The sequence below is a fragment of the Tenrec ecaudatus genome, chromosome 5 (assembly GCF_050624435.1).
Source record: "Tenrec ecaudatus isolate mTenEca1 chromosome 5, mTenEca1.hap1, whole genome shotgun sequence".
Classification (NCBI taxonomy): domain Eukaryota; kingdom Metazoa; phylum Chordata; class Mammalia; order Afrosoricida; family Tenrecidae; genus Tenrec; species Tenrec ecaudatus.
In genome coordinates, this window is record NC_134534.1 from 15,658,819 (window position 1) to 15,674,026 (window position 15,208).

The following is a 15,208-nucleotide window of genomic DNA, read 5'->3' on the forward strand; positions in this document are numbered from 1 at the left end:
GAGTTCAATTGACTTAAGAGAGTCTATTATGGAAAATATTTATTTCTTAAAATAAATTGGTCCATGTGTCATGGGTGTGCCCTGTAAATATCAATGAGCCTACATGAAGGAGTCTTCAAACGGTTCTTGAGGGTGGAAAGTGATGAGGTCACTTTCCCCTGTCATGTATAGGGATCTTTGCATCATAGCCAGGGAATTTTAGGCATCAAATTGAGAGGGTAGCATCATGAAAATTGTCCCGTACTAATCATAAGCAGACCAGGCTTGATGGTCAGAGAGAGACAGGTGTGACCCAAAGTCCATGACCCTTAGTCACCCTTCGGGTCTGGGACTAAACCCACTCCCCTATTAGAATAATCAGCGATAGATGAGCAAGAGGTAGTACTGACCAAGAAAAAAGTTGAGGGGGCTATAAAGGGGGTAGGACTGGACCCAGCAAGGGCAGGATGTGGAAGAGCTGGTCCATTCGAAAGATTGCCCTGCGTGAGTGAGAACGGATGGTTTTTGAATTGCTGAATGTGAAATCCATGAGCCGCTCTCTAAACCTTCACCTAATTCACAAGAAAACGTCTTTATGAAATTTCTCAATCCCAATGAGGTCAAAGGTGGCATATTTTTTCCCCTTTCAACTTAAATCTATATGGAATCCTACATGGCTTGTGTCTGACATGCCCTAAGATGCTCACATGGAAAACCTGCTTCTTGAAGTTGACGTGCAGCAAATTGAGATGACATTTATGGAGGCCGTTGGGCTTTGTCCAATTATATTTATACCACGTAAACATCATGTTAATGCTGTTGCCGACCGCTGACACAAAAGTCTGACTCTCTAAAAGAAACATGGGTGGGAAATTCCTGGTGGCATTCATTCCTGGCAGCAAAATGGACCCAATGTAAGCATCTATGTGTCAATGTAAGTTGGGTTCATTCCATCATGGCAGAGCGATGCAGTGGAATATGATCAGCGATCTTTGCAAGGAGCAAAGCCAAAACCATGGGAAACAGAAAGAGAAGGGTACCAAACGGCATCAATGACTCAGCTCGAATTCTGCAGCCACGTGACATATCACACACACACACACACACAGTCTGTAAGGAAATATTCCAGCCTGGGTATTTCTAAGTGGCCTTTGTTACTCTCCTACCCAAAGGGAGCCCTGGTGTCATAGTGGTTATTTGTTGGGCTGTGATCCTCAAGGTCAGCAGTTTGAAAGCACCAGCCACTCTGTGGGAGAAAGATGAGGCTTTCTATGCCTGTGAAGAGTTACAATCTCCAAGACACACAGGGGCAGTCCTACCCTGTCGCTATGAGCTGGCACAGACTCGGATTTTGGTTTTCCTTTTCCATATTTCCTACAGCAAGCACGCATTGCCTTTCTAACTAGATGACCCGTTGGCACCTGGCCGCACATACCACTGGGCTCCAGACTCCCAAAGTGACACCAGCAGGGTGCTTTGTGGGGAGTTACCCGTGTCTTCTTCCGTGAAGGAGGTCTTTCCTGAAAAGACCTGGTGTCCTATCTGTATCTTCCCTGGGAGAAAGTAGGGCCCATCCAGCCTGTTGTCCTTGCAGAGCTTGGTGAGGATCTCGGTGGGTTTGGCCGTGTCTCTCCAGGCGTTGTAGCCCTCTCTGAAAGCGGAGGGAGGACAGACGGTATGAGGGCTGCCCGCTCACTGAGAGGACTGCTCTGAGTTCCCATCGACCGGGCCGCCCAGGTGTGATGTGTGGCCGCCACCAGACCCAATACGCTCTATTGTTTGGAGTTCCTCTTCCTGTCTTCGGAATAGCAGCCCTGTCTAGTCAAACGGATCTGCACGGGCGCAGCTTCCATGCAAGGCAGGGCTCGACCTCCCAATCCTTTGTAGTCAGCATTTGGCTCTGGCTCTGGCAGGAGCAGGACAGCCATCCAGCTCCAGGATGCTCTAAGGGGAAGGCTTCACATAGCCTCACAATTTCTCTGCTTCTTACCTCTTTCTCCCACTGTCCCCACCCAGGAATCATATAGACTGACGTAATAGGCAGGAGTTTTAATATGTTTTTCCCATTGCCTCTCTCTATACAGTGATTGCAGGAGCCCCTGGTGGCCTCGTGGTTACAAGGTGGGTTGCTAACTGCAAGGCCAGCAGTTCAAAACCACTCGCTGCTTCGGTGGGAGAAAGGTGGGGCTTTCTACTCCCATACAGAGCTACAGTCTCGGAAACTCACACGGGAAGTTCTACCTGCCCTGCAGGGTTGCTATGGGATGGTATCAACTCAAGGACGGTGAGTTTGGTTTTGGGCTTTGGAATCAGTGGTTAAGGTGCCCTGGTGGTATCATGGCAACGCATTGGGCTGCTTACTACAAGGTCATTCATTCAAACGCACTGACTGCCCTGTGGGCTTTCTACTCTGTCAAGAGTGACAGTCTCAGAAACCCACAGGGCGCACTTCTACCCTGTCCTAGAGGGTGGCTACGAGCCAGAATTGACTCCATGGCAGTGTGTTTGGAGAATCAGTGATTTGCATGGTGGTGTCTTTCTGAATCTTTCCAATTCCCTCTTCCATGAAATGAGCGAACGAACAACCAACCAGCTGTTTGGTCAGAAACTATTCACTTAAAATCAAGAACAAACAAAGTTTCCCCAGCCCGGCTCTGCTGCTGGCACGGAACCTATTTAAGCTATCAAAGGCAGGCCTGGCTGGCCTTCGGAGAGCACGGACAATTGGCACGCAGTGCCCAGAGCCCGGAGGGATGATGTCAACCGCGGATCCCTAGCACGTGTTCTCGTGGGCAAGCAAACTCACATCTCGTACTGACTCTGCAAGCCACAGATGGCCCGGTGTTTACTGTAGAAGCGGTTTTCCAGGTCGATCTTGGTCTCTCCAATGAGGTCATCTGTCCCGATCAGGTCATGGTCATAGATGAGGACGGAGAGCAGAGACTCCTTCGGGAATGTGGCCTGGATCTCAAATGACCTGCAACCCAAACAGAGGCTCCAGAAGTCAAATGGATTTGGCGACACAGGGAAACTTTCCACCCTCCACTTTAGGTAGCCTGTGGCCCCAGGCCCCTGGGAGGTGCAAATGGCTTGCACTTGGCCACTAACCAGAAGGTTGGTGGATGGAATCCACCCAAAGCACTGCTGAAGAAAGGCCTGGCAGCTTGTCCCCATGAGGCTCATAGGCAAGCATCACTCTGGCTCAGTTTGACTCTGGAACACACAGGGTTGCCATGAGCAGGGCCAACCAGATGGCAGCCAACCCCAAGTTTTAAAAGAAGAGGGTGGGTTCTTGTCATCCATGTGGGAGATGTGGCCTCCATCCTGGCCTGTGCACCTCCAGTGTAGCCACTACACATCTACATTGCTACAATGATGGATAGTTTTGCTCTGACGCTCCTAGAATAATACAGACTAGGAATAAAGGCCTGGGAATCGACTTCTGGAAAACTCAGCCAATGAAACCCCCTGGTCACAATAGTCTTATCTGGGTGGCATGAGTCAGGGGCCAAGCCCGGGGCCTGCCTGGCTCTCTGTGCTCAGCGACCCTGCTGGTGGCCTCGGTTTAATTTTTCAGTGAAGTGCCAAAGGCCCTCAGAAAGTTCGTGGAATAAAAGAATGAAATGATAATGAGTTTTCTCACAAACAATTTAAAGCCCTCTTCTACAACCAATTTTCAAGTTCCGCTATCGATTTTCAATAGCTAATAACGCTTTCCCTGTGGCCATGTTGTGATCAAATTACAAAAGGTGATAACGTGATGGAGAGGAAACACCTTGGGTCACGTGGGCAGATTTCCAATCTTGACTCCAAAGCTTTAGCTTCCTGGTTGTATGACTTTGAAGAAGGAGCCCTCTCAGCCTCCTTCCATACCAAAGAGGATTTATGTCTTCTTTATCAGCTAGGATGGGGCTGTTTATATAAAGAGTCAATGCTTTCTCTAGAAAGCTCACTTTGTCAGGCATTGAACTGGTGGGCAGCAAGTGGCCTTTGCTTTCCCTTCATTGCTGTCTCACCAGGGCAAAACCAGGGGTTTGTTTTTTGTTTTTTTGGATTTTTTTCTGCTTCACCAGGGGTTTGTTTTAGGGAAAATTCTATCGAGGATGGAAAACCATGTCCACTTAGACTGGCTGCTATCTCTCCAAGCCTTTCCATCTCTGCAATGCTGGTGCAGAAAATGGATACATATAAAGCATAACTCACTGCCTTTGAGCCCACCCCAACTCATAGGACAGGGTAGAGCAGAGTTCCAGATCTTGACAGGAGCAGAGAGCCACACCTTTCTCCATGCGAGTGACTGGTGGGGTTGAATTGCTGACCTTGCTCTTAGTATCCCAACACACAACTCACCAGGGTTTCTACTTGAACTCCGGAATGCAGAATACCCCACTCCTCCATTTTCCAGATGAGCAAGACCAATTCCGACTCATCGTGACCCTGTAGAGGTTCCATGCTGTAAATCTTTATGGGGGTAGAAAGCCTTATCTGCCTCCTGTGGAGTAACTGGAGGCTCCGAACTGCCATCCTTGGGGTTAGGAGTGCAATGCTTACAATGCCGTGCCTCGCCCAGGGTCCTACGGCAGGCCCTCCTAGGCGAACACGGGTTTCCTGACTCTTAGAACAGTGCTCTTTCCGCACCAACACAAGGTGTCTCACAGGACTGCAGTGCAGTTGGGCTTCCTGTGGGTTCACCGCACCAGTAAGTCCCGCACAGGAGCAGGAGCTACTTGAGGATTCCATCCTGAGGCACACCCGGCACTCAGGGAAAAAGCTCTCTGAAAGGACAAGCCACCGTTTCTCCTCTAGCTGTCCCGGGGACAGGAAGGGGCTGGATGGGTTCCTGGGGGACAGAGAGAAGGAGAGCTCGGGGAGATGTGGCTCATTCTTCCGTGACCTGCCTGGGCTGTTGTCCTCATGGTCAGGTCCACTTTGTCCTGACATGAAGTTCCTGGTGTGACAGGGACAGCAACCCCCTCATTGTGTGGAGCCAATTAACCCTCCCCAGAGAGGAATGTGCAGCCACCTGCTTGGTGGCCCAGTGATGGCATCTGTCTCAGGTGGCTCTCCAGGCAGGGGAGGAGAGGGACAACGTCCATGTGTCTTTCTTTTGAAATCATTTTACTGGGGGCTCGTACAACTCTTATCACAATCCATCCATACATCGATTGTATAAAGCACATTTGTACATTCGTTACCCTTCTCAAGACATTCGTCATCATTCTCAAGACACCCACTCTCCACGTAAGCCACTGGCATCAGCTCCTCGTTTTCTCCCCTCCCTCCCCGTCCGACATCTCCCTCCACCCACTTTTCTGTTGTCCGTCCCCCAGGGAGGGGGTTATATGTAGATCCTTGTAATCAGTTCCCCCTTTCTACCCCACCTTCCCGCCACCCTCCCGATATAGCCACTCTCACCACTGGTCCTGAAGGGATCATCTGTCCTGGGTTTCCTGTGTTCCCAGTTCCTATCTGTACCAGTGTACATGTTCTGGTCTAGTCTGATTTGTAAGGTAGAGTTGGGATCATGATGGGTGGGGGTGGGGTGGGGAAAGGAAGCATTTAAGACTGGAGGAAAGTTGTGTGTTTCATCAATGCTACACTGCACCCTGACTGGCTCGTCTCCTCCGAGACCCTTCTGTAAGGGGATGTCCATTTGCCTATAGATGGGCTTTGGGTCCCCACTCCACACTGCCCCTCATTCACACCCCATTAGACTCAACCAGAAAACACTCCTAAAGGTCAACAAACAGACCTTAAACGATTTACAGGCTTTTCTCTTTTTTTGTCATTGGTTTTTGTTGTTGTTTTCTTTTCTTTTGTTGCTTTGTTTTGCTCTGTCTTATTTTTGTGCATATTATTATCTCTGCAGGTCTATCTAGATAAGATAGGTGGGATAAACCACCTGGAGGAGAAAACAACAGACTGACAGTTCTCAGGGCGACATGGGAGAGGAGGAAGCAGGGGAAAGGAAATGAGTGTTAACAACCCCAGGGACAAGGGAACAACAAGTGATCCACAATCAGTGTCGAGGAGGGTGTTAGGGTGCCTGGGAGGGCTTGATCAAGGGCAATGTAACTGAGAGGAATTAGTGAAACCCAAATAAAGGCGGAGCATGATAGTGGGACAAGAGTAAAGTAAAAGGAAATAGAAGAAAAAACTAGGAGGCAAAGGACATTTATAGAGGTCTAAATACAGGCATGTATATATGTAAATATATTTATATATGACGATGGGGAAATAAATCTATGTGCATATATTTATAGGTTTAGTATTAAGGTAGCAGATGGACATTGGACCTCCACTGAAGTACTCCCTCAATGCAAGAATACTTTGTTCTATTAAACTGGGATTCCATGATGCACACCCTTCCCAACACAATTGCTGAAAACAAATGGGTGCATAAGCAAATATGGCGAAAAAAGCTGATGGTGCCCAGCTATCAAAAGATATAGTGTCTGGAGTTTTAAAGGCTTAAAGGTAAACAAGCGGCCATCTAGCTGAGAAGCAACAAAGCCCACGTGGATAAAGCACACCAGCCTGTGTGATCACGAGGTGTTGTTGATGGGATCAGATCTCAGGCATCAGAGAACAAAAGTCCGGGTGTCTTTATCCAGAGATAGAGGGCTGCCTCCCATACCGTGGATTCCAAACTAATCACCACTCTGGGGGCAGTGGTGCATCAAGAAGCCTCCAGCTGCTGACCTCCAAGTTCTGCCCTGCCCAGGGCTGCCTCCCAGCAAGGACTCATTAAATGCTCAACTGCTCCCAGCACCTGGGCTGAGCTCTGGAGACTCCGCTCCCCAAGCTGTGTGCTCACAGGTGGACCTTCCCTGAATTTCAATTCTCTCTCTCATCAATGTGCTACCAGGAGAGCCCCCCCCCCCATGGGATGCTCTGCAGTCCCTCAGGGCTCCACGAGGCTCACAGCAACAGATGCAAACAAGAGACTGTCTCTGGAAACAATGGCAGTTTGAGAAAAGAGACTACATCCCATTTTGAGCAAACACTGAGCTGAGGGGACCCAGTCAGCACCCCAGCCTCCAGAGCCCACTGTTGCTTGTTCATTATTCATGCCTTTGTTGACATGTTTATTAATTTGACCCTTAATATGTGTGGACATGGACATGGACGAGACACTTGTTGCTTACAAATGACTCACATCATTTCCTCCGAGGGGGGAGGCAGGTAGGAACATGGGAGAGGCAGAACTCTGGTGGGGCTATGAAGGCACCTGTCTGGGGACAGGGGTTGGGGGAGGCTCCACAGCAGAGAGGACATTCAGCTGGGACGTGAGCATAGACAAGCGGACTCCCTGTTCCAGATCGGGGGAACATCTTTTTTTAATAACAGTTTTATTGATACATCATTCACACATCATCCAATCCCATGGTTTAGATTAAAACAAGCTGTGTAGTCATCACCACAATCAATTGTGGCCTTGTTGCATCTATCTTGTACTCACTACTATGAACTCTCCATTTCCTCCCAACCTCTGTGCCGCAGCCCTGTTGATGCTGTGGTTGTCAGGTGCCATCCAGGTGGCCCTGACTCATTGTGACCCTATGGACAGTGGAACTAAATGCTGCCTGGCTCTGTACCATCTTCTTCATTCAAAGGTTTTAGTTGGAGTCAACTGGGGCAACCGCTGTGCCCAGGCAGGAGCTGCTGGTGTAGGGGTTATGTACGGGGGTACCAACCACAAAGCCAGCACTTTGAAACCACCAGCCCCTCTGCTAGAGAAAGATGGCGCTTTCTGTTCCCACAAAGATTCTACAGTCTCAGAAACCCACAGGGGCAGTTCTGCTCTGTCCTACAGGGTCATTATGAGTCACAACGGACTCGATGACCATGCGCCATAACCTTAAGGAACCATTAACCCAGTTCACTGACTCTATAGATCTACCTCTCCTGGACTTCACGCACGGAAAACCATACAAGAAGCGGAGAACAACCACAACAAACAATCAAAAACAGAGGAAAACCTCAATCAAAAAGAAAGAAAATAATAAAAAACCAGAACAAATTCAGAATGGGTCCGAGGTCTCCTTTCTCCTAAATGAGAAGATACTGACTTTTATCTAATGACATCTGCATTCACCCTCTCGCCAATCCATTCTGCCTGACAGCAAGGCAGTTCACAGGAGAGGGAACACTGACTGACCATCTGATTCCATCCAAGGCGAGCTCCCCGTTACACACAGTCGGAGGACCTCATCTACATAGTGTTTGCCACACAAGCAAGCTTAAATTCCATCTCCTCTGATAATCGCTCACACATCTGGCTGCTAACCAAAAGGTTGGCAGTTTGAGCCCACTCAGAGGCCCCTCAGAAGAAAGGTCTGGTGACCTACTTTGGAAAACTCAGGTGTGGGAAACCCAACGGAACACACACAGTTCGACTCTGATGCCCACGGGGTCCCCAGGAGTCAGGAAAAGCTTGAAGGCTACTGTTTGGGGTTAGCGTCTGCCTCCTCCATGGGCTTCCATGGAAGCAGGAGTGTTACGCCTGGACTGCGACCTCCCACTCTACTGTGACAATATCTGCAAGACTGCCTGATGGCAGAAACAAGCCCTTGCAGAGGGCCCTCAGCCCCTGCCCCATCATGCCCTCCCTCCCTGCCCGACTCTGCGCATGCTGCTCTCTGAGAACCCATCTTCACCCACCTCAGACACCGAGTGCCCTCCCCTATGTTCTCAGGGGACCCACCACATTCTGTCCCCACTGCCCGTTTAGTTGACGTTCCCTTCTATCTCCATGGGATCCTTGAAGTCTGGACTGTGGCTAGTCATCACCATGTCCCAGGATCCCAATCACTGTGAGGAAGGAATAAAGCTCTCCAGGTGAGCACAGTAAGGATGGTGGGGTCACGGCATGGGAACAATGAGGACAAAGGCTGGCAGGTATGCAGGAGCAAGGTGAGCCACAGGGCTGCTTCCACCATCCAGACCATGTCCCTGGCTCTCATTGCTTTTCATTATGATGACTTTCAAGGGAATGAAAATAAAGGGATTCTGGGAAACCACAAGAGGCTCAAGGAACTGCCAAGACTGCGTACCATCTCAGGATGCCACAGGGGGAACGGGGCTTCATGACGCCCCACTGACAACTGACCTCGTTTATTCCTTCAACAAATACTGATTGTGCTCCCACGCTGGGCCAGGCCCTGTCCTTGGTGCTGAGGGCTCCTGCCCTAAGGGAGAGTCTGTTCCACTGGGGACAGGAGAGACAGATAATAAGCACAGAAGCACAGCAACACCTACCAGACACAGGAGGAAAAGTCTAGCAAAGTAAGGATGCAGGGCATAAGAGGGTGTCACCATGGTGTCCTCGTGGGAGGCAGTGAGATCCTCACAGAGAGATGTCCCAGACCCCAGGTCAGCTCCAAGAGACCCCCATCCCTGCCCTACCCTTCTGAAACACTGCAGAATCGAAATCTCCCCAGACCAACCCCACCGCTACCTCCTCGATCATGATTCATGGAGAACTTCCCCATGGGATTTCCGAGACTGTAAATCCTTACAGGAGCAGGCAGACTTATCTTTCTCCAGAGTCGGGGCTGATGTGTTTGAACCACTGACCTGTGGTTAGGAGTCCAGTGCTTAACCTACTGTACCACCAACGCTCCTTCTGAGCTATTTAGGAAGCAACTTTCTTCCCGAGTGACTAGTCTATACACATCCAACCAACTGTCCACTGATGGGGGCTTCTGGAAGAAACCCTGCAAATCCAGAGCAGGAGGGACGATCCCATCCTCCTCTTCGTTTCCCATGGCCATAAAACAGGGGCAAGAAAACCAGTCAAAGTCATGTCACTGTGGTAAAAATAGCTAAGCACCTGGCAGAATAAGTACTGGTTACATAAATGGCAGGTGATGAGAAAGGTCATCTCCGGGTGCAGTTTCCCCGGCACTATCATTTTAATCGCTCTCATTAATTTGAACAGGCAAGATCGTTTATTGCTTCATTTCCTCAGGAGCAATAAAATGTAAGATGCTGGTACTGATCAAGTGTCAGCGATCCGAAGCGATCACAAACATGGGATGAATTTAGATGAGACTCGGATGGCAGTTTCTTCTCCTGCTCCTAGTGACTCAGGCAAAAAAGAAATGAAGTACATTTAAGGCGACACACCCGTGCTTGCTAACAGCTGCTCAGAACACTTACTGATATAGCTCAAAGAGGCTAGCCTTCACTATAGAGGACACTTCAATCTAGAGAAAAGAACCAATGTTCACCACTGGACCAAGAAGCAACATCGGGAGAAACACAGGCAACATGAGCGTGGTCAAGGGTCTACTCTTTCTTGGATCCACCATCATTACTCAAAGAAGCAAGACGTGAAGACATCGAACAGTGGCTTGCATTGGCCACGTCTGCTGCAAAAGACCTCTTTACAGAGCAAAGATGCCACTTTGAGGACCAAGGCATACCTGGCCCAAGCCAGCATGTTTCCCGAATGCTGGGCAGTGAATAATGAAAGGCAAGGAAAAGCTGTTGCCTTTGAATGACGGTGCTGGTGGAAAGGATGGCAAGAGCCGTGGTCTGCCAGAAGAACCAACAAATGTGTCTTGGGAGACGTTCCGCAGAAGCAGGGGTGGTGAGGCTTCATCTCGTGTACTTTTCTCCCCCTACCAGGAAGGACCAGTCCCCGGAGAAGGACATCACACTCCATCAAGGAGAGAGTCAGTGAACAAAAGAGGCAGATTCTCCGTGAGATGCACCGACAGTCTCTCCAGGAATGGGCTTACCCACAGCAACAATCCTGAGGGGTCAAGGCAAGAATCCGGCCCTCTTCCAAGAATGCAGGTTAGGTTGTTGTTACTGATAACCAAGTCAGCCTTGGACCATACCCCCTACCCAGCAAACACACATGCACACACACACACACACACACACACACACACACACCTGCCGCATGAGCCCCCAGAACCAGGACAGCAGCAGCAAGCACAGAATGGATGATACCATGCGGTCCCAATGACCTTGCACTGACCTTCCAAACACTGGGTTCAGTTGTTTGGGGATGTATTTGTCCCGGTCTTTGATTTCAGTTTTGCCGAGCCTGACTACAATGTAGGGATCTGACTTCCCATCCGGATCGGCTGGGCTGAGGTTAAATGCCTGTGAGAGAGGAAGAGGGACACTCCCATTAGTTCACAACGGTTCATCCGTGCTGTCGGCACACTGGGATCAACCAGACGCTTTAAAGAAATGCTGGGACACCTGACTTTGGTACCCAGGTTATAAAAGCTCTTGCCACCAGGCGGATCCCAGTCCATAGTGATCTTATAGGACAGACGATCGCACAGAGTACGGAGGAGCCCTGCGAGGCGTGACTGAGTTTTTGCTCCAGCTCTGACTAGTCGAGCATTCCTGGGAAAGTCTTGCCCTGCTCTCAATGTAGCTGTGAAACCACGACATAGACCTTGAAGCCTCCTCCCTAAAACTGTGGTCTCTGAATCCGGGACCCTAGGAATCTTGCATTTAGCATTGACCAGCGGAGTGGTCAGGCGTCCTGGTGGCTAACTACGAGGTCAGCAGTTCAAAGCTACCAGAGTCAGATGAGACTGTCTGCTCCCTTACACATACACATAAGCCTCGGACACCCACAGGGCCAGTTGTTTCCTGTGCTATCAGGTTGCTGAAAATTGGAGCCAACTCCTTGGCAGTGAGTTTTGAATGTGAGCACTTATTGATGGCCTGCTTCTGAGGGCGACATGGGATGACAGATACGCCTGAGACCACCCACACAAAGCAAGGACAAGGGCTGGCGAGGGCTGGCATAACAAAGATGGACACGCTGCAGAAACTGAGCCAAGGGACGAGTGGCCTCATTCCTAGGACTCTTAGTCGCGCATCGTTCGTTCGGAGCCAAAACCCGTGAGTGGCCTGTAGGCCAATGACGTAGGGTGCAACTAGTCCCCAGAGCCCTTCTGTGTACTCCATCACATCACCCCACTCTACCCCTCCGCGCATGCACTTCTCTCTGATCGCCATCCACTTATTGATTGCTGTCTTTTCCTATTTTCCAGGAGCCGTGGAGGTGTAGCGGTTACTTGCCGGGCGGCTAACCGCCAGGCCAGCAGTTGGAAACCACCAGCAGCTCCGAGGAAGGAGGGCGAGGCTCCCTACTCCCGAAAAGAGTTACATTCTTGGAAACCCACAGGGAAGTTCCCCCTTGGCCTAGAGGGTTGCCATGAATTGGTGAGTTTTGCTGTTCATTTTCTTAACTGCTTTCAGGGACCTACTGGCACGCACAGGGAAAATTAGCCATCTGCGGTTGGGATTGCAGAAGTGAGGCAGTTTCATTTGCCCCCGCTTTATGCACCCTTTAAGGAGTATTTTGTTTTATTTACTTTTTGGGTGTTTTTAAAACTTTTAACTTGCCATTGCGGGAGTTAAACCTAAGCTTGAAGACATAAGCTACACATCATCCCACTTCTGGAAATATCCCTGGGACACGCTGGCTGCTGTGACAGCAGTGAGTTTGTCCTGCACCCCCACCCCAAACTGGGTCCACTAAGCCCTCAGGTGTACAGGTCCCACCGGCCCCAAACCCTGCCCACACCATCCCTCCTCTACACTGCCTCAAGGCCTGGAGCCTGAGCTGTAGCCCTGTGCTTGTCTGGAGGGTGCAGGGCACACAGAAAGGTGTGCAGTGTATTCTTGGTGGAAGGATCATGAATTAGAGGACAGTCTTCTCCCAGTTCCGCAGGTCAAGGCCATTCCTCCTTCCTCTTCTCCCTCTCTCCATTTCAGGGTTCCCGAAACTGTACCCCAAGAACCTTCATTCTCAGAGAATCTCCCTGAGCAGGGGCAAACGGTGTCAGCAATATGTTTAGAAAGTGGCGCTGAGAATCTAACTGTGAACCTGGGCTTCGGCCCCAGGGCTTCTCGGCCCCTGGCCTGTGCTGACGAGCTTTGTGTATCTCAGGGGCAGAGAACGGAAATGGGTAGTGTGCACTACCATCTTTTGCACATCCAGTCTTTCCCAGCTTTGCCCTCGGGAATGTCTATGAATGATCTCCTCAAACACAAGCTACCTCATAACAAAACCTTGGAAGAGGCTGACCGGTCACGTGAACGGTGCTCAGTAATAGACGCTCTGGCCCTGTTGATGAGTCTGACAAATACATGTAACCTTTCCAAGTGGACTGCAGCAGAGCCTGTGGCCTCTCCTCCTGCAGCCCTGGCGATCAGAAGACACCGGGCACATGGTGGCGGGGACAGTGGGGCAGATCATGATGAGGGCAAAGAAGCACTGCTTGACTGAAGAGCAGCTGGTTCTCCCGTAGCATTTAAAGGATGATTCATCTGTATTTTATATTTAGTTTAACAAGGACACTTAGGCAAAGGGTTTATGTAAAAGCAATTTTGCTACAATGATAGAAGGCTACAAAAATTGAGCCTAACGATTGGAGATGGACGCAGACACCTGAACCATACAGTTCCACACCATTACCTCGGTGGGTCACCAGATTTGATCCTGAGCTTCCTGGTAACCAGGTCCACAAGTTCTGCAATTAAATTGCCTTCTCTCAGGATCTGAAGGGAAAATCCTAGGGGAGATCCAGTTTTTCTTGGAGCTATATTGAAAAGGACATTTCTGACAATACCGGGGCAGAGGTGTGGCCGGGAGGGACGCTCACAGTGGCAAGTGCCGTGTTCTTTCCTCACTCTTTTCCTCCAACTGCCTTGCCCGCCGGCTGCCAGCTCCAGTCCGTCCTGGTTTCTTGCCTCACCAGCGGGCAACCACAGAGGATGGAGAGAGCTCTGTAGGTCCGCCCAGATGCCCAGGAGGACTCTTCCCTGACGGCCTGAGTGACAAGCCAGAAATGTGTCCTTGTGGCTGACCCAACTCCACGCTCCTCAGAGCAGACAGGGATGACTCACCGCCACGATGTACACCCGGATCAGAACTTTGACTGGGTAGTTGGGCGGGATCCCTTGCTGGATTCGTAGCTGCCCGTTGTCCTCGGCGTTGGAATCCTCAGGGCTTTTGTAGATGCAGAAGGAACCCTGGGACAAAAAGAACACCTATTCAAGCAGGATGCTCCCAAGTCTCACCAAAATCCTTAGTGGGAGAATGAGCACCGGCTGGGTGCCTGCGGGGGCTGTTGCTACACTGGCTGCCTGAATATCCTCCAGCCGATCACAGAACCTGTCTGCACCCGAGCTTCTTCATGGTGTCTTCATGACAGTACATGAACACCTTCCTCACAGGAAGGTCAGCTGGTGCCTTGTAATCCCTTTACACACAGGGCGCTAAGCTAGTGCTTCCCTTCATTTACTTCACTCAATCCTGACCCGGGTGCTCCTATTTCCAGATGCAGCCACGGAGGGTCAGGAAAGTTAAGCACACCTTTCAAGGTCATGCAATTAGAAAGTATTATAATTAGGATTGAAATCCAAGTGGGCAAAATGCAACTCTATTTCTAACAAATAAATATGTCTTGGAACAAGGACAGCTGGAATGCTCCTTGAGGCAAGGATGACATGATTTTTGTCTTACGTATTTTGGACATATTGTCGGGAGAGACCAGTCCCAAGAGAACGACATCATTCTTGGTAAATAGAGGGGCAGTGAAAAAGAGGAAGGCCCTTCACCAAATGGATCAACCCTGTGGCTATACCAATGGGCTCAAGCATAAGAATATTTCTGAGGATGGGGCAGGACAGGGTTGCTATGAGTTGGAACTGACTCAATGGCCCCTAACAATAACAACAAGAACAGCAGCACATATAAAGGATCCTGGGATATATCTACCTCTCCACCATGGAGTCAGTGCTGACTCAGAGCAACCCCTCTGTGGGATTCCAAGACTGTAACTGTTTATGGGAATAGAAATCCCAGTCTTTCTCCTGCAGAGCTTCTGTTGGTTTCAAACTGCCGACCATGTGGATTGCAGCCAATGTGTAACCACTACACCAGCAGGGCTCCTGAACTGCAAAGTAAGCTTATTATTAATGCTCAGATGAATGTTACTACTTTTTGATACGGACACCACATGTCTGAGAAGAAGAGCATGTGTTGTTTGATTAGCGTAATGGTCCAATAAACGGGTTTGCATATGTTATACGTCTGGTCTATCAGGGCTGGAGGAAAGGGTCAGTCTGGGTGGGAAGAGCGGAGTACAATCCAATGGTCCTTTCAAGCAACAAATCTGGAGCCTTGAATCCCAGCAGACTGGGGTCCAAGCCATTTCACTGGCCTCACAAGAAAATCACT

General features: G+C 49.9%; 1 protein-coding gene across 1 annotated transcript in view; it reads right to left on the reverse strand.

The window, feature by feature from the left end:
• FER1L6 (fer-1 like family member 6) overlaps positions 1-15,208 on the reverse strand; it is a 133,401-nt gene that overhangs the window by 19,267 nt on the left and 98,926 nt on the right. The window contains exons 30-33 of the mRNA XM_075550578.1: positions 13,873-13,998; positions 10,973-11,100; positions 2,786-2,956; positions 1,470-1,630 (exon numbers count right to left, since the gene is read on the reverse strand). Of these exons, the coding sequence (XP_075406693.1) occupies positions 1,470-1,630; positions 2,786-2,956; positions 10,973-11,100; positions 13,873-13,998 (586 nt within the window). The remainder of the gene's footprint in view (positions 1-1,469; positions 1,631-2,785; positions 2,957-10,972; positions 11,101-13,872; positions 13,999-15,208) is intronic.